Source organism: Gorilla gorilla, chromosome 10 (assembly GCF_029281585.2).
Source record: "Gorilla gorilla gorilla isolate KB3781 chromosome 10, NHGRI_mGorGor1-v2.1_pri, whole genome shotgun sequence".
Taxonomy (NCBI): Eukaryota; Metazoa; Chordata; class Mammalia; order Primates; family Hominidae; genus Gorilla; species Gorilla gorilla.
The window spans coordinates 117183308-117206449 of record NC_073234.2 but is presented as its reverse complement, the minus strand read 5'-3'; the positions used below and the strand labels follow the sequence as shown (position 1 = coordinate 117206449).

The 23142-nt window shown below is 40.5% G+C and overlaps 1 protein-coding gene and 1 non-coding gene across 3 annotated transcripts in view; both read left to right on the top strand.

Moving 5' to 3' along the window:
• Positions 1–23142, top strand: part of GNPTAB (N-acetylglucosamine-1-phosphate transferase subunits alpha and beta) — an 89756-nt gene that overhangs the window by 51388 nt on the left and 15226 nt on the right. For both annotated transcript variants that reach the window (XM_019038895.4, XM_055358782.2), the window contains exons 8-17: positions 9536–9697; positions 10108–10287; positions 10502–10672; positions 12532–12655; positions 14399–14602; positions 15400–16502; positions 18924–19123; positions 19341–19560; positions 20551–20664; positions 23032–23117. In XM_019038895.4, coding sequence (XP_018894440.1) covers positions 9536–9697; positions 10108–10287; positions 10502–10672; positions 12532–12655; positions 14399–14602; positions 15400–16502; positions 18924–19123; positions 19341–19560; positions 20551–20664; positions 23032–23117 — 2564 coding nt within the window. The remainder of the gene's footprint in view (positions 1–9535; positions 9698–10107; positions 10288–10501; positions 10673–12531; positions 12656–14398; positions 14603–15399; positions 16503–18923; positions 19124–19340; positions 19561–20550; positions 20665–23031; positions 23118–23142) is intronic.
• On the top strand, positions 15194–15297 carry LOC115930288 (U6 spliceosomal RNA). Its single transcript, XR_004066938.1, has one exon. It is a non-coding gene; the product is annotated as a U6 spliceosomal RNA (small nuclear RNA).

Below are 23142 nucleotides of genomic sequence, written 5' to 3'. Positions count from 1 at the left end.
AGAGTAGAGAGCATAAAGTCCTTGTCTCAGAATTTGTGAGGCTCTAGTTTTCCTGATTTTATAAAGAAATGTTCTTTGAGTTCTGCCACTGGGTTTAGCTTACCTGATTCTTACTTCCTCCTGTTAGTATGTCATTTAACAAATTTGAGGGTGAAAGGATGAAGATGGAGTAGTGGTGGGGGAGCTGTGATTAGAGGTGACTAGAGAGCAGTTTTTACTTAGTTCCTGTCTTAACCATGTTTTTATATGCACCCCCCCCAACCAAATTCCTTTTAACTTGTTTCTCCCTACCCCAGACCAAGTGTTTTACTGTTTTATGATACATTGTATTATCTTTGTAATACAATGGTAATGTGAATAACCACTTATGAATTTTTTACTTTTTTCATATTTTTCTTCATAACTTTTTTTTTTGGAGAGAGTCTTGCTCTGTCACCCAGGCTGGAGTGCAGTGGTGTGATCTGGGCACACTGCAACCTCTGCCTCCCGGGTTCAAACGATTCTCCTGCCTCAGCCTCCAAATAGCTGGGATTACAGGCATGTGCCACCATGCCTGGCTAATTTTTGTATTTTAAGTAGAGAGGGGGTTTCGCCATGTTGACCAGGCTGGTCTCCAACTCGACCTCAGGTGATCCCCTCACCTTGGCCTCCCAAAGTGCTGGGATTACAGGTGTGAGCCACCGCTCCTTGCCCTTCATGACTTTCTTTATTGTACTTTGAAATACTGTAATGCCTGGCTATATTAGAGTTGAATTTGTTCTTAACTGCAGTTATTTTAGAATAGATAATACATCTCTCTTTCCTCTGAGTTATTTTTAGTACTGATTTGGACAGATAAAACCATAGATTAACTTTCATTTCAGCCAATGTTTATTTGACTTCTTGGCTTCCTGGGTATTAGTTCTAGAATTATAGACACATGTATATCTATACTTTTGACCACCAGTTCAACTTGCTTATGTAGACAGAATGGCATTCTTGATTCTATTTATATAATTTCAATATAATAAATGCTGAAAAGAAAGAAGGTTCATTCCACTTCTCCACACTCCACTCTGTTTGAATATCCCACATCACTTGGCCTGCTGCAGCTGCCCACCAGTGCGGACTGCTCTCATGCGTCTACTGGCGGATGGGTGTGTGCTGCCAGAGAATGCCAGTCCCGAGTCATGGTTGACACTTCAGCAAACTATTTTTGGGTTGCATGTGTGGTATAAGCAGGTCGAGGTGGAGTGGGGTAGCAATTTGAATTGAACAAGGAAAACCAGCAGGCTCCAGGTGTGGTGAGACTCCTTTCCACAGTTCAGTCTCCCAGTCAGAGATTTATCTGGATTTTCAGAGTTGTCTTTGTGGAGGCCAACACCTCTCAGAGCATCAAGCTAATCACACATAATGTTCTTTGAAGGTTGTTTTCATAATTCCAACACCTGTGATCAACTTCAGGACTAGGACTTAAGATTTTTAGAGACTAGAGAGAAAATGAGAAAGAGGAAGAACAGACGCAGTGTCAGCATTTGAGTCCAGGCCTCGAGTGACTTGCTTTCCTTAGGCTTTGCTTCCTGATTACATTATGAGTACTCTGAGAATGAAGTTTCCTATCACTGTGTTCCCAACCAAACAAAACACCTTTTGTGTGTATGATGAGCTCCAAATAAGAGTTTATACAGAGTGCCATGAGAACATCTGGGCTTTAGGTGTACTTGGGGTCAAGGCAGGCTTTGCATAATAGAAGCATTTTAGCTGGGCCCTAAACAGAGCAGCCATTCTCCCAGCAGAGAAGGGAGCAGAAGAGACCATTCTATGTAGAGGGAACAGCCTGAGCAAGAGGGCTGGAGGCCTGAACATAAATGGTGTTTTCAGGGAACCAAGGCAATGGTTTCTAACACAGGCAGGGATTTTGGTGAGGATGAGATTGTAAAGACAGGTTGAGGCCAGGTTGAGAAACGTCTCTGTTAAGAAGACTAGATTTTTTCCTGAAGGCCGGGGAAGGACACAGTCTGATCTGCTTCTAAGGAACATAATAGGGAAAGGTGTGGTAGGAAAACCAGTTCAGCTGCTGCTGCCATAGCCCAGTAAGACGTTCCCATGCAACAAGTTGCTTGGCAGTGGGATGCCAACGATGGAAATGGTTCCAGAAGCATCTGAGAGAAACACTCAACATCACTTGGTGACTTACAAGCTATTTAGGAGGAGGAAGGGGAGAATGAAAGGGGAGGTGGACCTTTCTGGTGAAGATGGAAGTGATGGAATTAACCACACTCAGAGCTTCAGTGGCAGAAGCAAGTGTCTTTTGGAAGGAGACCCAGAGCTCAGTTTCGGATGTGTTGCATTAGGGGTGTACGTGGCATGTCAGAGGAGAGGGCTGTTAGACATTGGACTTCAAGACTTGAACTGTTGAACCACTTTGCCCTCGCAGGTTCCCCCAGGAGGCCTTTGCCATGGCCTGTGGCCCTGGAGCCACCTAGGGCTCAGCTCAGCTCTGCGCCACAGATTCTCACTAGGCCACGGGTGTCTTAGGACAGGTACTGCCCTATTCACCTTTTTACCCTTAGTGATTACTTGGCACTTAGGGGGCTGCTTAAGGAATGAGCCATATGAGGCAATATCTTGGGATATATAGGGAAACATTTTCAGCAGTGTGATTATTCATAGGAGTCACTCTAGGCACAGAAATGTGTCTTTGCACATTGTTGTATATACACAACTAGGCCTTTGTCATCCTGTTTAGAACAAAACCTGAAGTTTTTTGTTTTTGTTTTATTAACTGAGGCAGGAGTGTAGGACTTGAAAATAGTTTCATTTGTAAGATAATGGATTTGAATTCATAAAATCTTTTGACTGTAGTCTTATAAATCAGTCTTTTCTGTAAGAGACTTTCTAATTTGAAATACCTTGAGGTGGGTCCTTTAATAATCTGATTAATTACTCTCTAATTTATCTGTATAATTTTTGTGTATGACGGACACAGAATTCACCTTTTGATAAATCAGATCATCAGTCCTTATTTTCAGATCCCTCTAAATCATTTTGTATCCATAGAACATTTTCATTCATGGTGGGTTTTTGCATTTATTTTTTGATTTTTGCTTTTGTTCACTTCTTTTTTAAACATATTTTAGAGCAAGTGGGAAATCTTCCCAAAGCTGTCAAGTGAATTCTCATGCTAAGTTTCCTTCAATTATAGTAGTTGCTGAGTGAGTGTGCAAAACGTGGAGGAGATGTAGACCCTGCCCTCAAGCATTTATAGTCACATTTTGGAAGCAGCGTGTGTGTATAGAGTTGGCAGTTGGAAACAGGAAAGGTCTGTGTGGGTCAGAGACATGGGGGAAGTTTTCAAAGAGAAAGAGGCTGCACTGGGTTCATGAAGACTGAACAGGTGGTTTGTGCAGGCAGGATGGGAACAGCATATTGTCCTGCATGGACTCTGCCCCCCTCAAAGCTCTGATCAGGGCCTAAGGTCACAGTAAATTGTCATAATTTTCTACTAATGCCCTTTCTTTTAGATGATTCTCTGAAACCACCATGTGCACTTGTTCTTTTAAAGCATGGTACCTTTTTCTTTTTTTGTTTATTTCTAAAATTAAAAAGCTTCAATAGATGAAACAACCAACTCTGAAACTGATTAAGTTTTAGAAAACCACCAGGACATATTAAGATCTAGTAGCGGCCGGGCATAGTGGCTCACGCCTGTAATCCCAGCACTTTGAGAGGCTGAGGCGGGCAGATCATGAGGTCAGGAGATTGAGACCATCCTGGCCAACATGGTGAAATGAAACTCCATCTCTACTAAAAATACAAAAATTAGCTGGATGTGGTGGCATGTGCCTGTAATCCCACCTACTCGGGAGGCTAAGGCACGAGAATCACTTGAACCCAGGAGGCAGAGGTTGCAGCAAGCCGAGATGGTGCCACTGCACTCCAGCCTGGCGACAGAGTGAGACTCCGTCTCAAAAAAGAAAAAAAAGATCTAATAGCTTTGAATTGTTGAATCACTTAAAGGCACTAATTTGGTTTTCAGTTGGTGTTAGCAGACATGTGGGGTTTTTTTCCTAACAGATTTTTAATGATTTTAAATCAAATGAATCCAAAATGAAAGTAGATTACACCTTCTGAATTTGTAAGCACTTTAAAGTTGTTGGGAATATAACTTCTAATAGGAAAGCCTTGTTATTTTGGATTTGCATGTTCTTCTAGACCAAATTTTCTCCACCTTTGCACCATTCACAGTTTAGACCTGTTGCCGCTATCCTTAGGGGACTGTCCTATGTATTGTAGGATGTTTAGCAGCATCCCAGGTCTCTGTCCTCCAGGAGTATTTGCAGATATGTGATTGTTTAGACAACTTGACGCAGCCTTTCTTTTTGGCATTGAAAAATGACCAGTTTGATATCATGATTTTTAACTAAGGCTTATCTTAAAATACTATTTTGTCTGCCTCAAAAGGATACTTTCTCTTTTGCACTCATTATTTTTGCTTGACTTAAAAACATGCATTCAAACTTACCTGTATTTGTTGGCTACTATTGTTTTTAAAGCCAATTTTTAAATATAGGCTACAATGCTGAGAACAGTAGAATGAACTGTTTAATATTCTCACTTATAATAAGCAATATTTTAAAGTGGCTCTGTGTATTTTATATTAATATGCTCTAATCTTGCCTTGATAATCATTTATAGAACTTAAAAGTGAAGATTATTTACACTGCTTTTTCAATTCTTATATCTTGTGACTTGGTCAGTTATACTGAATTATACTGAATTTAATACTCCTGGGATTGTTTTATCATCCCTGTCCTATGTTATACAGTGTACAAAATGTAAAATGTTAGATTTGCTTCCAATGTATACATACATATGTTCATATTATATCTAGAAGTTTGTGAAGTATCAAGCACTTGAAATCTGGTTTCCATATCTGTTATGCCATTGAAATTGGTCTCCATTGACCCACTAATTACACATTCCACTTAATTTTGTTTCTTGTCCCTTAATTTTGATGCTTGTTGTCTTTAGAAATATACCAGAATTAACATATTTTTCTGAATTAACATTTTTTTCTTGGGTTCTACAACACTGCTTCTCCTGACCATCATCTATATTGTCTTTCCTTGACTCAAATTGATCCACCAGTTGCTCAGTCGTTGTAGCCTACCCAGGCCCTGGCCTCAGCCACCATTTAGTTCTCCCTCTGTCTGTCTTCCCTTGCCTCATACTCCTACAAGTACCAGGTGTATCAGTCATGTTATTCTAGATGATGCTGCTAGAACAAACATTCTGGAATCTCAATGGCTAAAAACAACAAAGCTTTATTTCTTAGTCATGCTACGTGTTGTTCACTGTGGGTCTATAGGGAGTGGGTATAGAAGTTGTTCCCTTTTGCAGAAACTTATAATTTATGTAAATTTAAAATTTAAAGTAAGATGCCATATATGGAGGCAGTTGCCCACAGTTGCCCAAGCCACAAACTCCAGCCTTAGGCACAAACTGCAGCTGCTCTTCCCACACTACCTTCTCTCTTCTGACAAAAGTAATGATGATGTCCAGGATTGGGGTGCCACCTAGTGGCTGTCAGAGGGTACTTCCCCACCCTTTTTACAGTGGCAGAAAATCTTTCTCATACATATAAATATTACCTTAACCTCATTAATTTTCATCTCTTTCCGAATTATTGTATAGTTACTATAGACAAACCTCTTCTTGCTCTTTTACGCATATGTAATTAGAAACCAACCCTAGGCACTAAAAAGAATAGTTTTAGTGATATACCTTCTTATCAAACAAAGAGCCAACACAAGTTATGAAATTAAACTAGACACACCCCTTCTTCGAGGTTACGCCAAGCCAGTGCCTGGGCCTGAAACTGGCCTGCAGCCCCTCAGCTTCGCCCACTGCCTTCCGACCCTGGACCTTCGCAAAGTGAATGAGCTTCGGGACTTCGTGAAAATGTATAAGCAGGATCCGAGCATTCTGCATACCAAGGAAATGTGCTTCCTGAGGGAGCAGGTGGAGAGCATGGGGGGTGAAGTACCATGTGCTACTCAGAAAGCTATTATAAATCAGAAGAAAATATCAAGGAATTAAAAACAGGTAGTAAGAAGGTGGAGGAAAACATAAGCACAGACGAACTATCAAGTGAGGAAAGTGATCTAGAAATTGATAACAAAGCTGTGATTGAACCAGACACTGATGCCCCTCAAGAAATGGGAGATGGAGGTCAGGCCCGGTGGCTCACGCCTGTAATCCCAGCACTTTGGGAGGCCGAGGCGGGCAGATTGTATGTCAGGAGACCAGCCTGGCCAATGTGATGAAATCCTGCCTCTACTAAAAATACAAAAAATATTAGCTGGGCATGGTGGTGCTTGCCTGTAATCCCAGCTACTCGGGAGGCTGAGGCAGGAGAATCACTTGAATCCGGGAGATGGAGGTTGCAGTGAGCCGAGATCACATCACTGCACTCCAGCCTGGACGACAGAGTCAGACTCCATCTCAAAAAATAGAAATAAAAATAAGTAAATAAATAAATCGTTCTAGAATAGTGACTTTTTCTCTCCAGGGAGCCCTCAGAAATGCTTTGGGGGTGCTGTGAGAGGGAGGAAAGGGACAGGAGAGGCCAGAGGGTAGACAGGGACCCAGGTAGACTACTAATCCCCCTGTGTGGCCTGCCTCCCAACACCCGGCACATATGCTGAGGCAAGTTGGTGACTCAGTGAGAACCAACTTAGTGAGTGCTAAATATGTGCCAGGCACTCACTAAGTAAAAGAGGTGAGCATTTTTTCATATGTTTTTTGGCTGCATAAATGTCTTCTTTTGAGAAGTGTCTGTTCATGTCCTTTGCCCACTTTTTGATGGGGTTGTTTGTTTTTTTATTGTAAATTTGTTTGAGTTCATTGTAGATTCTGGATATTAGCCCTTTGTCAGATGAGTAGGTTGCGAAAATTTTCTCCCATTTTGTAGGTTGCCTGTTCACTCTGTTGGTAGTTTCTTTTGCTGTGCAGAAGCTCTTTAGTTTAATTAGATCCCATTTGTCAATTTTGTCTTCTGTTGCCATTGCTTTTGGTGTCTTGGACATGAAGTCCTTGCCCATGCCTATGTCCTGAATGGTGATGCCTAGGTTTTCTTCTAGGGTTTTTATGGTTTTAGGTCTAACGTTTAAGTCTTTAATCCATCTTGAATTGATTTTTGTATAAGGTGTAAGGAAGGGATCCAGTTTCAGCTTTCTACATATGGCTAGCCAGTTTTCCCAGCACCATTTATTAAATAGGGAATCCTTTCCCCATTGCTTGTTTTTCTCAGGTTTGTCAAAAATGCTCATCATCACTGGCCATCAGAGAAATGCAAATCAAAACCACAGTGAGATACCATCTCACACCAGTTAGAATGGCAATCATTAAAAAGTCAGGAAACAACAGGTGCTGGAGAGGATGTGGAGAAATAGGAACACTTTACACTGTTGGTGGGACTGTAAACTAGTTCAACCATTGTGGAAGTCAGTGTGGCGATTCCTCAGGGATCTAGAACTAGAAATACCATTTGACCCAGCCATCCCATTACTGGGTATATACCCAAAGGACTATAAATCATGCTGCTATAAAGACACATGCACATGTATGTTTATTGTGGCATTATTCACAATAGCAAAGACTTGGAACCAACCCAAATGTCCAACAATGATAGACTGGATTAAGAAAATGTGGCACATATACACCATGGAATACTATGCAGCCATAAAAAATGATGAGTTCATGTCCTTTGTAGGGACATGGATGAAATTGGAAATCATCATTCTCAGTAAACTATCACAAGAACAAAAAACCAAACACCGCATGTTCTCACTCATAGGTGGGAATTGAACAATGAGATCACATGGACACAGGAAGGGGAATATCACATTCTGGGGACTGTGGTGGGGTGGGGGGAGGGGGGAGGGATAGCATTGGGAGATAATACCTAATGCTAGATGACGAGTTAGTGGGTGCAGCGCACCAGCATGGCACATGTATACATATGTAACTAACCTGCACAATGTGCACATGTACCCTAAAACTTAAAGTATAATAAAAAAAAATATTTAAAAAAAAAGAAAAAAAAGAAAAAAGTGACAACTAAAAAAAAAAAAAAAAGAGGTGAAAGAAAGTGATGAGTCAGGAAGACAGTTACATGCATCTGCAGGTGCTCACACATGCACCTGCACCTAATCTGTGAGAAGAGTTAATGGCCTACATAATAAGGGGAAAAGATATAAATGAAATTTCTAACTCTCACCTCTGGTGTTCTGGACTACATACGCTCAGGAAACTGCTTAGAAAATGAGCTAAGAATAGTCATGCAGCAAATAGAAGAGCTCAGAATAAGCTCATAATAAAATTTGTGTTTGCTTTGTTTTATAGATTGAGAAAGAAGACCGTAAGCTCTTTCAGAAGCACTAGTTCAGCAGAAGGATTTTACTGTCCTACATTTGTGGTTTTCAGGCCTCTCCCCTTTTCCTGAGTGATGAAAGCCTCTTCATAGGAAGTTGTGTGATACAGAGTCAGAACAGAAAACAGATAAAGAGTGATGTGGACTTTGGTAGGGGTGGCAAAGCCTGTTTGTGGAACTTGATGTTTGTGATGTCCGCTCTTAGATTTATGATTGCCCCAAAAGCTTTGCCCCAAAAGGTAGTTTTCCCATGGAAGCACTTCAGGCAGTCCTGCCAAAGGTGCTCCTCCCAGGCATGTGGCACAAAAGCTGTTCAGACACCCCACTAGCAGATGTACTTGTCGCCAATTCCAGCAAGGTTAATTACATTGCAGGTTTTTTGCCCAATATAAGCAGATTGGTAATATTCTAGAAGAAAAGTCACAGAACTGTTGGCCAGCAGGTGTACTTGCAAAGAAGTCAAAAATCATTTGAGCCAACATTGAAAAATTGGGGAGATTTCATACAACAGTTGGGGATTCTTGCCTCTCAGGTGATCTGGCAGCACTTGGTGCCATTGAGTGGTTGCAGCTTTCAGATGGCTCTGAGGTGTCCAGTTTGCCACTGCTTTTACCATTCCTTCTTGTGTTTAGACGCGTATTTTTTTAACATTCATTTGGGAAATGCATCTGGTCTGTGTAGGTCTTTTTGTTGTGTTTGGTGTTGTCTTACCATTTCAAGATTAAAGATCAGGCCAGTTGCAGTGGCTCACGCCTGTAATCCCAGCACTTTGGGAGGCCAAGGCAGGTGGATCACCTGAGGTCAGGAGTTGGAGACCAGCCTGGCCAACATGGTGAAACCCTGTCTCTACTAAAAGTACAAAAGTTTGCCGGGCGTGGTGATGCAGTCCTGTAGTCCCAGCTACTCAGGAGGCTGAGGCAGGAGAATCGCTTGAACCCAGGAGGCAGAGGTTGAGGTGAGCAGAGATCACGCCACTGTGCTCCAGCCTGGTGACAGAGCGAGACTGTGTCTCAAAAAAAAAAAAAAAAAAGGAAAGATTAAAGAGCAGACTGGGAATTTAAAGGTGCTTCATCCTTGAGATTCAGTCTTTTCATGTGTAATCCTCTTGTTATTTGATAGTTGCAGTTGTATTCAGAGGCCAGTGTAGCGCTTCTAAAACTGAATAACCCCAAGGATTTTCAAGAATTGAATAAGCAAACTAAGAAGAACATGACCATTGACGGAAAAGAACTGACCATAAGTCCTGCATATTTATTATGGGATCTGAGCGCCATCAGCCAGGTAAGGGATGCACAGAAGCTTTTACAGCCCAAATCAAAGGTTAAGATGTTAAAAATGTGTAAGTTACTATATTAGAAGAGGGAAGGGGACTTACAGAGAGGTGAGTTGATTGGAATTTTTCTAATTTTTCAGTCACTGCCATTGGTTTGGTATTAACTGAAGTGACCTAGAATCAGATCCAAGAACCTTCTTTATAAAGTGTGTTAGAGGAATGCTGTCTCTTTGAATTTTGGGTTTAAAAATATATATACTGAATCTTTTGCATTTTTTGTAATGTTTAAAATTAGGACTCCATCTTTAAAAGTCTGCCAGAGCACCTTGAGAGCAGACGGGCAGAAGGAAAGGACAAAGAGCAGGAGGTATGACTTAAGGGGTATTTCACATCTTCATATGCCAAGTGTTTTTCTCAGTCTAAGCAGGATGAAGACATCTCTGCCAGTCGTTTTGAAGATAACGAAGAACTGAGGTACTCATTGCGATCTATCGAGAGGCATGCACCGTGGGTTCGGAATATTTTCATTGTCACCAACGGGCAGATTCCATCCTGGCTGAACCTTGACAATCCTCGAGTGACAATAGTAACACACCAGGTACAGGAGTTTCTAAAAATTACGAGACTGTGATTTCTAATTCTGTTCTTTTAGTGTGGTACAGGGATTTCCATAATTTCATTCCCTTTACCCTTCTACCTCCATTTCTTCCTTTCTCTAGCTCTTCATTGCCTTCCCTTCCTTCCTTTCAAAAACTAAACCAAACCCAAACAGCTCTCATTCACTCTCTTTGTTTGTTTGTTGTTGTTAAAAGGATGTTTTTCGAAATTTGAGCCACTTGCCTACCTTTAGTTCACCTGCTATTGAAAGTCACATTCATCGCATCGAAGGGCTGTCCCAGAAGTTTATTTACCTAAATGATGATGTCATGTTTGGGAAGGATGTCTGGCCAGATGATTTTTACAGTCACTCCAAAGGCCAGAAGGTGAGTGCCTAAGAGGAAGGGGGTTGTCTAGCGTGGAAGTCACTTAGCAAATCAGAAAATCAGTGCACATACTACTGTAGTCAAATATCAGGCCAGACATGGTGGCTCACACCTGTAATCCCAGTACTTTGGGAGGCGGAGGTGGGTGGATCACTTGACCACCTAGGGGTTTGAGACCAGCTTGGGAAGCATAGTGAGACCCCTGTCTTTACAAAAAGTAAAACAATTATCTGGGCCTGGTGGAATACTCATGTAGTCCCAGCTGCTTGGGTGTTGGGGGGCCGTGGGGGGGAGTAGGGGGTCACTGGCCAAGATGGGAAGATTGCTTTATCCTGAATGTTGAGGCTGCAGTGAGCTGTGATTGTGCCACTGCACCCCAGCTTGGGTGACAGAGTGAGAACCAGATCTTGAAAAATAAAATATATATATATATATGAGATCAAATAATCATTTTTGAGTGCTAAGCTCAGAAATCAACAATTAAGAAGTAAGAACACTACAGTTAGAAATTTGCTTTCCTACATTCTTAGACATCCAGGACCCACACTTTTTCCCAACCATCTCAATTTTCTACTACGATAGCAGAAAAAGCAAAATCACTATGAAACAGAAAATCATGGTTAGAATATCAGCAAAATGGCCAAAATAGAAAGTTAACTCAAGTTAGTGCTTAAAGCTATAGATGTAATTTCATTTAAGGCAGCCTGTTGGCACTCTAACTTTGTGAGAGGTGGGATGGAGAAGTGGTTAAGAGTACAGACTTGGGGGCCAACTCTTCAGGATGACCTTGGGCAGTGGCTCTACCTCTGTGTTTTCTGGCATAGTGAGGAAAGTACAAATACCCTTGTAGCGTTGTTAGAAGGGTTCAGTGATAAGTTAGAGACTTATCACCTTAAACTTAGAAGTTATAAAACTCTGCAACTGTAAGTGCTAATAACACAAAACTACTTTGTCTGTAATTGTTTATGCTACCCAACCAGGCCCATTCTCCTGTTCCCCTATTGACTTGTCTCCTCTGTATCAGACTGTAGGGCTCAAAGTTGAGCTTGTGGCTTAACAAGGGGACAAACAAGATCAATGACTGTGTGGTGCTTTTCCTGCTGACAGGTGTGCCTTGGTGCTGAGGAGTGTGAGCATAGGAGGCTTAAATCAGATAGGATAGGGAAGAAAGCCCATCCGAATTGACATGTACTGTGAAGAACAAGTAAGAGTTAGTTTAGGTTAAAAAAGACATTCCAAGTAGAATATGCAAAGGCACAGAGATTTTTAAAGAGGAGTGTATTTTTTTTCAATGATTTTAAATTTGAAAAACCATGTACCCCATCACTAATTCTGAGAGCAGGTGAATGCACAGCTCAGAATGCTATGCCAGTTAATTTATCACAGGGCCTTAAGCTTGAAGAGAGGGGATATTGTCTCTCAGCCTTGAGACAAGATTATGCACAAATACACTAATGAGCTACTGATAGTTACAGAAAAGCAGTGACTGTGCATACTTCCCACCAGCCTTGACATGCTTTGGTACTTGCAGTCAAGTCTGGCATGGTGCTACTTTATTTCATAGTAGATTATCAAAGCATGTTATGAGAGACTAATCCATGAGTTGAATCCTTGTCTGCTTTCCTTGAGTAATGGAAAAAAAGTAAATACGCTCAGTAAGAACGGTCAACGCAGCAGGATCTAAACAATGACTATAGGTACAGGCAAACTTAAAGCACTTGTGAGTGTGAACACTGAGCCCTTTGAAAATTTTAATCTTTCTAGAGACTTAATTTCTTTTTATAAAGGGAATCTTAACTCAAGAATAAAATGTATCAGAAGCCAGAAGTCATTTTATTTTCTCTTTGGTTTTATCGTAGGTTTATTTGACATGGCCTGTGCCAAACTGTGCCGAGGGCTGCCCAGGTTCCTGGATTAAGGATGGCTATTGTGACAAGGCTTGTAATAATTCAGCCTGCGATTGGGATGGTGGGGATTGCTCTGGTAAGGATGTGTTAAGCTGTAATTCGTTCATTTTATGGAATATTTTCTTTTTAATCATTATTGAACATGTGCTATAGACTTAAACAAACATTCTTTATGTATTAATAAAGAATCAGTAATGCTGGGCATGGTGGCTCATGCTTATAATCCAGTGCTTTGCAAAGCTGAGCTGGGAGGATTGCTTGACGCCAGGAGTTCAAGACCAGCCTGGGCAACATAGTAAGACCCCATCTCTATCAAAAAAAAGTTAGCCAAGTGTGGTGGTGCACACCTGTAGTCCTGGCTACTTGGGAGGCTAAGGCAGGAGGATCATTTGAGCCTAGGAGTTAGAGGCTGCTGTGAGCGGTGCTTGCACCATTGTACTCTAACCTGGGCGGCAGAGTGACAGCCTCTCTCAAAACAAACAAACAAAAAAAATCAGTAATCAATGGACTCTTTGGAGGTGGTAATTAGTGCCCTCATGTGGCCCAGTTTATTCATTGTTGAGGGCATTGAACAAGAGAAAATACACTTGAAAATGTCTTATTTAAAATATGAAAATCTGGAATACACTTATATAAATCCAAGAGCAAGAATCACTCTAACTGGTTCTTATAGGAGCTCACTGCTGGTAGCTTTCAGCAGCAGATTGTGATAGGTCACAGAATTACTAAAGAGTTGCAAAAGAAATAAGTATTTTCTCTCCTCAGCAGCTCTTCCCTCTCCCTCACATAGTTATATTTTGACTTGTTGATAATAGCAATTTGTTACATTTACTTACTACCTTTCAATTTATAAAGCATTAAATTTATAGAGCATTATTCATTATATTCACTTGAATTTTGTTTGTTACCTGAGAGAGAGAGAGTAAGTACACAAATGTTATCATCCCCATTTCCATATGAAGAAACGGATTTGGAAATGTTTGAATATTGGAGAAAACAAAGCTTCAAGTTGTATTTCAGTCAGATATGTCAGATGCGCTTTAGCTGAGGAGAGAGAATACAGATGTGCAAAGTAGATCTGTGTAGACCAGAGAAGTCAGTCTCTACTGGAATATTAGCATTTGATAACAAGGGGTATCAAACATGATACCCACGTTTGGACATGTTTTTGGCAGTTCTGATAGTCACAGTCTTTGGAATAATCTCTTCTTGTTTTCGTGCTCCTCCATTTCTGTCAGCACGTGCCCCTTGAGCAAATGTAAGCCCTGTACTTGTAGGTTGCACAGCTGCAAAATGCCAGGGCCTGTTCATCACGCTTCTGTCAAGTGACTCCCTTTTAAGTTTATTTTCTTCTTAAGGTATGTGAGATCTTCTACTAAAGAATGAGGTGAACCTTTTCTGACTAAAACTTACACATCAACCTTGAAAATATTAATATGAAATAAGGAACTGTCTTTTTCGTTTTTTGTTTGTTTTTTGAGACAGAGTTTCACTCTTGTTGCCCAGGCTGGAGTGCAGTGGTGTAATCTTGGCTCAGTGCAACCTCCGCCTCCCGGGTTCAAGCAATTCTCTTGCCTCAGCCTCCCAAGTAGTTGGGGTTACAGGCGCCCACCACCACGCCCAGCTTATTTTTGTGTTTTTAGCAGAGATGGGGTTTTACCATGTTGGCCAGGCTGGTCTCAAACTCCTGACCTCAGGTGATCCAGCCTCCTCTGCCTCCCAAAGTGTTGAGATTACAGGCGTGAGCCACCACGCCCAGTCCAGAACTGTCTTTCAAAATTGTAATTACAGCAAGAATCCCTCTTCCTCCACTCTACAGGAAACAGTGGAGGGAGTCGCTATATTGCAGGAGGTGGAGGTACTGGGAGTATTGGAGTTGGACAGCCCTGGCAGTTTGGTGGAGGAATAAACAGTGTCTCTTACTGTAATCAGGGATGTGCGAATTCCTGGCTCGCTGATAAGTTCTGTGACCAAGCGTGCAATGTCTTGTCCTGTGGGTTTGATGCTGGCGACTGTGGGCAAGGTATGTTTACTGCCAAACAAATAAGAATGGGAGCATAAAACATCCTTGACAGGTAGAGAGAGTTTTGAATGGCTTTTGTTATTTAAAATAATGATTCTCTGTGTATCCCTTTACCAGCCTTGCATTCAAACTAGTTATGAAAGTAAGAGAACAACATAAATCACTGAAGAGGATCTTTTCCTGCTATTGTTGCAGTCTGGTGTTTTGTTTTGTTTTGTTTTGTTTTGTTTTGTTTGGACCAAGCAGATTTACCTTAGCTGAAAATATGTGGTGAAGTTTTAATTTGGAAACAAAAAAGGATATCAATAATTCATTAAATAAAGATGGTTCAAACACTGGATTTTGTTGATAGCGTATTAATGGAGTTTGTTTTGGCAGAAAGTTTTTTTCAAATGGATAAAAAGATGGAAATTGATTATTGTAATTTATTGTTAAGAACCATGCCATATCTCTATAGTGAGTCAGGATCACTATTTCATGGTAGTTATTGTGACCGCCTCAGATAGTGAAATAAGCCCTATACCAGTAACTGTTGTATTAGGATATCTGATTATTTTGAAATTAAAGTCACTCTTAGAAAGTGAAAACTCAGTGCCTACTTCAGCAGCACATATACTAAAATTAGAACAGTTTAGGCATTAGCATGGCCCCTGCACAAGGACGACATGCAAATTCATGATGCATTCCCTACTATTTTTTTTAAAAGAAAGTGAAAACTCAGACTCAAAGAATTAAAGGAAAACAGAGGAAAAATGCCCAGTTAAAAAAAAAAATCATGTTTCTGTTTTTTCCTCTAGATCATTTTCATGAATTGCATAAAGTGATCCTTCTCCCAAACCAGACTCACTATATTATTCCAAAAGGTGAATGCCTGCCTTATTTCAGCTTTGCAGAAATAGCCAAAAGAGGAGTTGAAGGTGCCTATAGTGACAATCCAATAATTCGACATGCTTCTATTGCCAACAAGTGGAAAACCATCCACCTCATAATGCACAGTGGAATGAATGCCACCACAATACATTTTAATCTCACGTTTCAAAATACAAACGATGAAGAGTTCAAAATGCAGATAACAGTGGAGGTGGACACAAGGGAGGGACCAAAACTGAATTCTACGGCCCAGAAGGGTTACGAAAATTTAGTTAGTCCCATAACACTTCTTCCAGAGGCGGAAATCCTTTTTGAGGATATTCCCAAAGAAAAACGCTTCCCGAAGTTTAAGAGACATGATGTTAACTCAACAAGGAGAGCCCAGGAAGAGGTGAAAATTCCCCTGGTAAATATTTCACTCCTTCCAAAAGACGCCCAGTTGAGTCTCAATACCTTGGATTTGCAACTGGAACATGGAGACATCACTTTGAAAGGATACAATTTGTCCAAGTCAGCCTTGCTGAGATCATTTCTGATGAACTCACAGCATGCTAAAATAAAAAATCAAGCTATAATAACAGATGAAACAAATGACAGTTTGGTGGCTCCACAGGAAAAACAGGTTCATAAAAGCATCTTGCCAAACAGCTTAGGAGTGTCTGAAAGATTGCAGAGGTTGACTTTTCCTGCAGTGAGTGTAAAAGTGAATGGTCATGACCAGGGTCAGAATCCACCCCTGGACTTGGAGACCACAGCAAGATTTAGATTGGAAACTCACACCCAAAAAACCATAGGCGGAAATGTGACAAAAGAAAAGCCCCCATCTCTGATTGTTCCACTGGAAAGCCAGATGACAAAAGAAAAGAAAATCACAGGGAAAGAAAAAGAGAACAATAGGATGGAGGAAAATGCTGAAAATCACATAGGCGTTACTGAAGTGTTACTTGGAAGAAAGCTGCAGCATTACACAGATAGTTACTTGGGCTTTTTGCCATGGGAGAAAAAAAAGTATTTCCAAGATCTTCTCGACGTAAGTAACATCCAGCCTTATTCTTTCTCATGCTCAGGAAGAGTAAATAATCTCATGATAATATCATTATAGCTACCATTTATTCAGCACTTCCCTGTGCTGGCCATGGAACTAAATGCTTTTCTTACATGGTTTCATTTAATTTACCCAATAACCCTAATAATAAAAAATGTCATATGAAGGTATTTATTATTGCTATCCCCATTTTGTAGTTTAGGAAACAGCCCAAGTGTGAATGAGTAAGGGATTTAGCCAGGGGCGTACTTGGAGGAAGGAGAGCGGGAAGTGGCATGTTGTCTTGTCTTGGCATTTCAGATATGGTATTTTTCCAGCTTTACTGATGAAAAACCCTGAAGTTCAATTAAGTTCATTTGCTTCCCCAACATTATAACAGCAAATCAGTGTGAGCCAAGCCTCAAAGTTGGACTGCTCGTCGCCCTGTACCATGGCTTCACTGTGCTGTGGTGTCATCTGTACCTCTCCTCAGTGCTCTCACGGTACTAACCACTGGGGAATGCAAGATGACGGGAACATAGCCACTGCTCATGTGGAAACTCAGGGACCAGTAGAGAAGACAAATTTGTGGGGAGAAAACTGTAGCAAAGAGATGTGTCTGTGTTGAGATATGGGCAAGAAGTTCAGAGGGAGGACTCCTTAGCTCTGCCTAGAAGTACTAGGGAAGGCATACAGGAGGAAGCGCCCTGTGGACTGACCTTCGAAGGGGTGGGAGTTGACAGACCAAAAAAAAAAATCATACAGTCTGGGCTGAATAGTGAAGGCACACAGCCACGAGTGGGTGTTAGGCTGGGAGAAAAGAGAGTGAAGGAGGAACTATGTCCTCAACATTTTAGGAAATATCTTGTGCCTTGCACATGAGGCATTTACAGATTGTCTAAGGAAGGACTGCAGTGTTCTTGACTATGTTTATTTCCTTAGTTTCCCCCATTTTCTTTCCTTTCCTTTTTTTTTTTTTGAGATGGAGTTTCGCTCTTTTTCCCAAGCTGGAGTGCAATGGCGTGATCTCGGCTCACTGCAGTCTTTGCCTCCCAGGTTCAAGAGATTCTCCTGTCTCAGCTTCCTGAGTGGCTGGGATTACAGGCACGTGCCAGGATGCCTGGCCAATTTTTTGTATTTTTAGTGGAGACGGGGTTTCACCATGTTAGCCAGGCTGGTCTCGAACTCCTGACTTAAGGTGATCCGCCCGCCTCGGCCTCCCAAAGTGCTGGGATTACAGGCATGAGCCACTGTGCCCGGCCTCTTTCCTTTTTTTTTTTTTTTTTTAAATTTACAAAAGCATTATAGGCTAGTAGTAAAAATTGCAAACAATTCAAAAATATACAGTAAATAAAGGAAAGTTCTTCCTTCTTCAGTCTCCTTCCTGGAGATAATTGCTGTTAATAGTTTGATGGGTATTCTTCCAGTATTTTTCTATAGCTATGCAAACATACCTATATGTATGTATAGTTATATAGAGAGAAATATATGTATAGTGTAAATTTACATATATTTCCCTGCAGTTGCCTTTTGATGTAGTAGTATGTGGGCAAATGCCATTATTTATTTATTTATTTATACCCATGCCAGTGCCATTATTCTTTTTAATGGCTGCAGGTTAGTTATTTCCAATGTTTTGTGATTACAAATAGTGTTGCAGTGAATATTCTCGTACATATATCTTACATTTCAGTGAGTTTTAGTTCTGCAGGTAGAATTACTAGCTTAGCAGGTATAAACTTTAAATATGTCTTTCTGAAATGTTGCACCACTTCATATTTCCACAAACAGTATACAACAGTGCTTGTTTCACTGCAGTCTAACCAACACCAGTTAATATCAGTCTCCTTACATTTTTATTTTTATCAGTTTGAGAAGCAAAAATATTTCTGTAAAGTGTTTGAATGCTTTGCCAATTTTCTTTGCCTATTTAGTTCTGCCACTGACTGGTTTTGATTTTATAATATTAAAACTATTATAAGATGAAACCAAATTTGTTTCTAGTCCTTGCGCTTAAAACTCAAGGACTTGCACATTTGATATCACCTGCAGAAATAGCTTGATATTGAAAGTACTATCAAATGTGTATGTACATAAATTTTCTAAATGTTGCATTGAATTAGCTTTGACATCTCATAGTCAGTGACCAATCCTTGAAGAATAACCTCCATATGTGACTGTTGTTATGTAGATCTCCATCGTACAGCTGTTGTTCTCAAACCAACATTGGTGATACTTGCACTGAAATCCAGTTAAGTCCTGCTAAGTCCAGTTTAGATCCTTAAAGTGACCTGTTAACACGTATTTCATTTGCTCCTAATGAAGAGTTCGTGACTAGTTATTACCACATTATATAAAATGTCTTGTAACAAAGTACACTTGTGCACTAAACATAATGCTGAGTTGCATGTAGAATTCTCTTTTCAGGAAGAAGAGTCATTGAAGACACAAATGGCATACTTCACTGATAGCAAAAATACTGGGAGGCAACTAAAAGATACATTTGCAGATTCCCTCAGATATGTAAATAAAATTCTAAATAGCAAGTTTGGATTCACATCGCGGAAAGTCCCTGCTCACATGCCTCACATGATTGACCGGATTGTTATGCAAGAACTGCAAGATATGTAAGTCTTGCTCGTGTTTGAGTTGTTTGCTTGTGTTCAGAACTAAGGCTACTTGAAATGTGCATATTTACCATGCTAAATTTATAGCTCTAATATTTGATGACTCATATGTTAAAGGTATTATCTAAGTGGGAAAGAAAAAAGTCCATCTCTGCAAATGTTAGATACGGTACATACTTTGAATATCCAGAGTTTGTAATATGTTATATTTGGACAGGTTCCCTGAAGAATTTGACAAGACATCATTTCACAAAGTGCGCCATTCTGAGGATATGCAGTTTGCCTTCTCTTATTTTTATTATCTCATGAGTGCAGTGCAGCCACTGAATATATCTCAAGTCTTTGATGAAGTTGATACAGACCAATCTGGTGTCTTGTCTGACAGAGAAATCCGAACACTGGCTACCAGAATTCATGAACTGCCGTTAAGTTTGCAGGTGTCGTATTGTCTTATTCTAAACTTTTTGATGTTTTAAATGAGAATTTTAATTCTGGTCAGGCGGAGTGGCTCACACCTGTAATCCCAGCACTTTGGGAGGCTGAGGCAGCTGAGCTCAGGAGTTCGAGACCAACCTGGGCAACACGGTGAAACCCCGTCTCTACTAAAAATACAAAAAATTAGCTGGATGTGGTGGCATGCGCCTGTCATTCCAGCTACTTGGGAGGCTGAGACAGGAGAAATGCTTCACCCCGGGAGGTGGAGGTTGCAGTGAGCCAAGATCGTGCCACTGCACTCCAGCCTGGGCAACAGAGTGAGACTCTGTCTCAAAAAAAAAAAAAAAAAAAGAAAAGAAAATTTTAATTCTGACCATGTCTCTTTTTCCCCTATGTATTTTAATTTATTGCAAGTAAAAATAATTCTTAATATTTACTGTGGGTATTCATAGCTAGTCTGTTTTAGTGCTAGAATTATAACCAAATTTGAGGTTCATATTTTATGAAATTACTTTTTGCAGGTTTTCAGTAGGGATTGATCTTGTATTGTCTGGAAAAGAGCCAGACCATACCTGCATATGAGATTCTTGTGGTATATTCATTCTAGGACTTCAGGTGTGGCTAGCTGGAGATCTCAGCTAGCCCCTCCTTCATGGCATCCTCTAGTTCCAGGAGTAGGAAACTCACTAATGGAGGTGCCCAGATGAATCTAGCTGCAGGGCATGATTTCTCCTGAGCCCTGGACCACCTTGTGTAAATGGGTATCTCAGAGGCCAGAATGTTCTTTGAGATGAAGATGAAATATTTTTGTTGGCATTGTCTCATTCTGCTCTTCTTAGAGTGCCTTTATCTTAAGAATCATATAGTCAGACTCTCTTTGAAGATAGCATTTAAACCATTTTTGGAAGCTTTCACTTAATTTTTATTTTTAAAACCACAGTCATTACTTACAATGCGCATAACAGATTTATCATCTTCTTTTTCTTTGTTAGGATTTGACAGGTCTGGAACACATGCTAATAAATTGCTCAAAAATGCTTCCTGCTGATATCACTCAGCTAAATAATATTCCACCAACTCAGGAATCCTACTATGATCCCAACCTGGTAAGTGGAATGGGTTACTTTTATGTACAACAGAAAGTACATCCTTATCAAGTGTTACTTACAGCATTTCTGTATAGCACTTCAGAACTAGAAGCAGGCTCTATGGTTTTATATGTCTTTGTTGCAAAACAGTAGCACAGGTAATCCGAATCATTCATAGCTTGCTTTGGAATCTTACTGTTCACCCCATAGATGCGTAATTTGGATTTGTTGCTTATATTCCATAAGCGGATGTCCTGTTTACTAACGGTGACAGAAAATAGCCCCAGAGTATTCTCATTGGCCAGAGAGAACAATCCTGAGGTTTAACAATCAAGGAAATATTCATCACATGGAATGTCATCGTTCATCAAAGCTGAATTGCTTTAATGCTGGCACTTACTCCATTTTACCAGTAGGGGCAGTGGGTGATTAACACACGACTGCATTGGAATGTCATTTGGCTGAAATAATTGAAAGAGTATAGATTATAAGAGACATTTTAGTTTCAGAGAAGTTATAATGTGAAGAAAATCATAGAATTGATGAAATGAATATAATACAGCCATTAATCTGCTATTTTCTGTTAATTTTTTACTGATAAATGGAAAAATTCTTTTTTTTTTTTAGCTTTATTTTCAGGGCTCTTTTTTACAAAGTAATCTTTTTTTTTTTTTTTGAGACGGAGTCTCGCTCTTTCGCCCAGGCCGGAGTGCAGTGGCGCTATCTTGGCTCACTGCAAGCTCCGCCTCCCGGGTTCACGCCATTCTCCTGCCTCAGCCTCCTGAGTAGCTGGGACTACAGGCGCCCGCCACCACGCCCGGCTAATTTTTTGTATTTTTAGTAGAGATGGGGTTTCACCGTGTTAGCCAGGATGGTCTCAATCTCCTGACCTTGTTATACGCCTGCCTTAGCATCCCAAAGTGCTGGGATTACAGGCGTGAGCCACTGCACCCAGCGAAAAATTCTTATATAATAAAATTAGGTGGGGAAAATAATGGGTACTACCATATAGACAGTATGAGTTGAACTATAAAAATCCTCTAAATACATATACAACACACATACCCCAAAAGACAGCAGAAATGACAGTAGGTTAAATCACAGGTAGTTTTTAATATCCTTTTAGTACACTAGAGTTTTTCATATTTTCTACAATGAGTAGATTTTGCTTTCATAATCAGAATGAAGTGATATTTTTAAAAAATTACTATCTTGCAAATCTTCAAGCCATGTATAAATAATGACTGCAGATAGGACACCTCCTCCCTCATGAGGAGACACAGTGTGACAAGTGGCAGCCATTGGTGAAAGAGGTCAGCATAGCAGCCATCACAGCACATAGTATGAGTGTTGCCTATCACATGTAGATTAGTTTAGCATATGGCATGGGTTAGTATATGGATATGTGCCACTTAAAAGCCAATTCTCTAAATGTGCTAAGACTTAACATTACCAAATTAATAAAGTTGAGATAAATAGAGGAGTAAGACCTGGTATCAGCCTTAAAGGAACTTGCTCTAGTGGGATTAGCAGATAGGAATCAGCAGGTCAAGAATGAGACTAGGGCTGGGCACGGTGGCACGTGCCTATAATCTCAACACTTTGGGAGGCCAAGGTGGGCGGATCACCTGAGGTCAGGAATTCAAGACCAGCCTGGCCAACATGGTGAAACCCCTTCTATACTAAAAAATACAAAAATTGGCTGGGTGCGATGGCTCATGCCTTTAATGCCAGCACTTTGGGAGGCCAAGGCGGGCGGATCACTTGAGGTCAGGAGTTCGAGACCAGCCTAGCCAACATGGTGAAACCCTGTATCTACTAAAAATACAAAAATGAGTTGGGTGTGGTGGCGGGTTCCTGTAATCCCAGCTACTCGGGAAACTGAGACAGGAGAATCACTTGAACCCAAGAGGTGGAAGTTGCAGTAAGCTGAGATCATGCCACTGCACTCCAGCCTGGGTGATAGAGTGAGACTCCGTCTCAAAAAAAAAAAAAAAAAAATGAGACTATGAGACTATTTGTGGGTTGGGAATTCACCAGATGCCTCACACAGAGCTGGTACGCAGTCAGGCTGATAACAGAAGAGCAGCTCGTCTGTGTACTTCAGCAGTTTATTTGGGGTTTTTGCCATGATCCAATAGGATAAAGTACTTCAGGTTTGGTTTGTGAAAAATGCATTATAAACTCTCTATTATATAATTGGTAGTAATTGTTTGCCAGTATGTTCTTAAAGATGAAAAAGATGTATATGTAGTCACAGTTGGTGTTTTTCTTACCTCCAGAGAGCATAGAATCAAAGTTTTAAAAATCAGAACTAAGATTAGGACTAAATTGCCCTAGTTTCAGCTCTGATGTGATATCTGATCTACTTATATTTTCTCATAGCCACCGGTCACTAAAAGTCTAGTAACAAACTGTAAACCAGTAACTGACAAAATCCACAAAGCATATAAGGACAAAAACAAATATAGGTAAGTAGTACACGCATACTCCCTT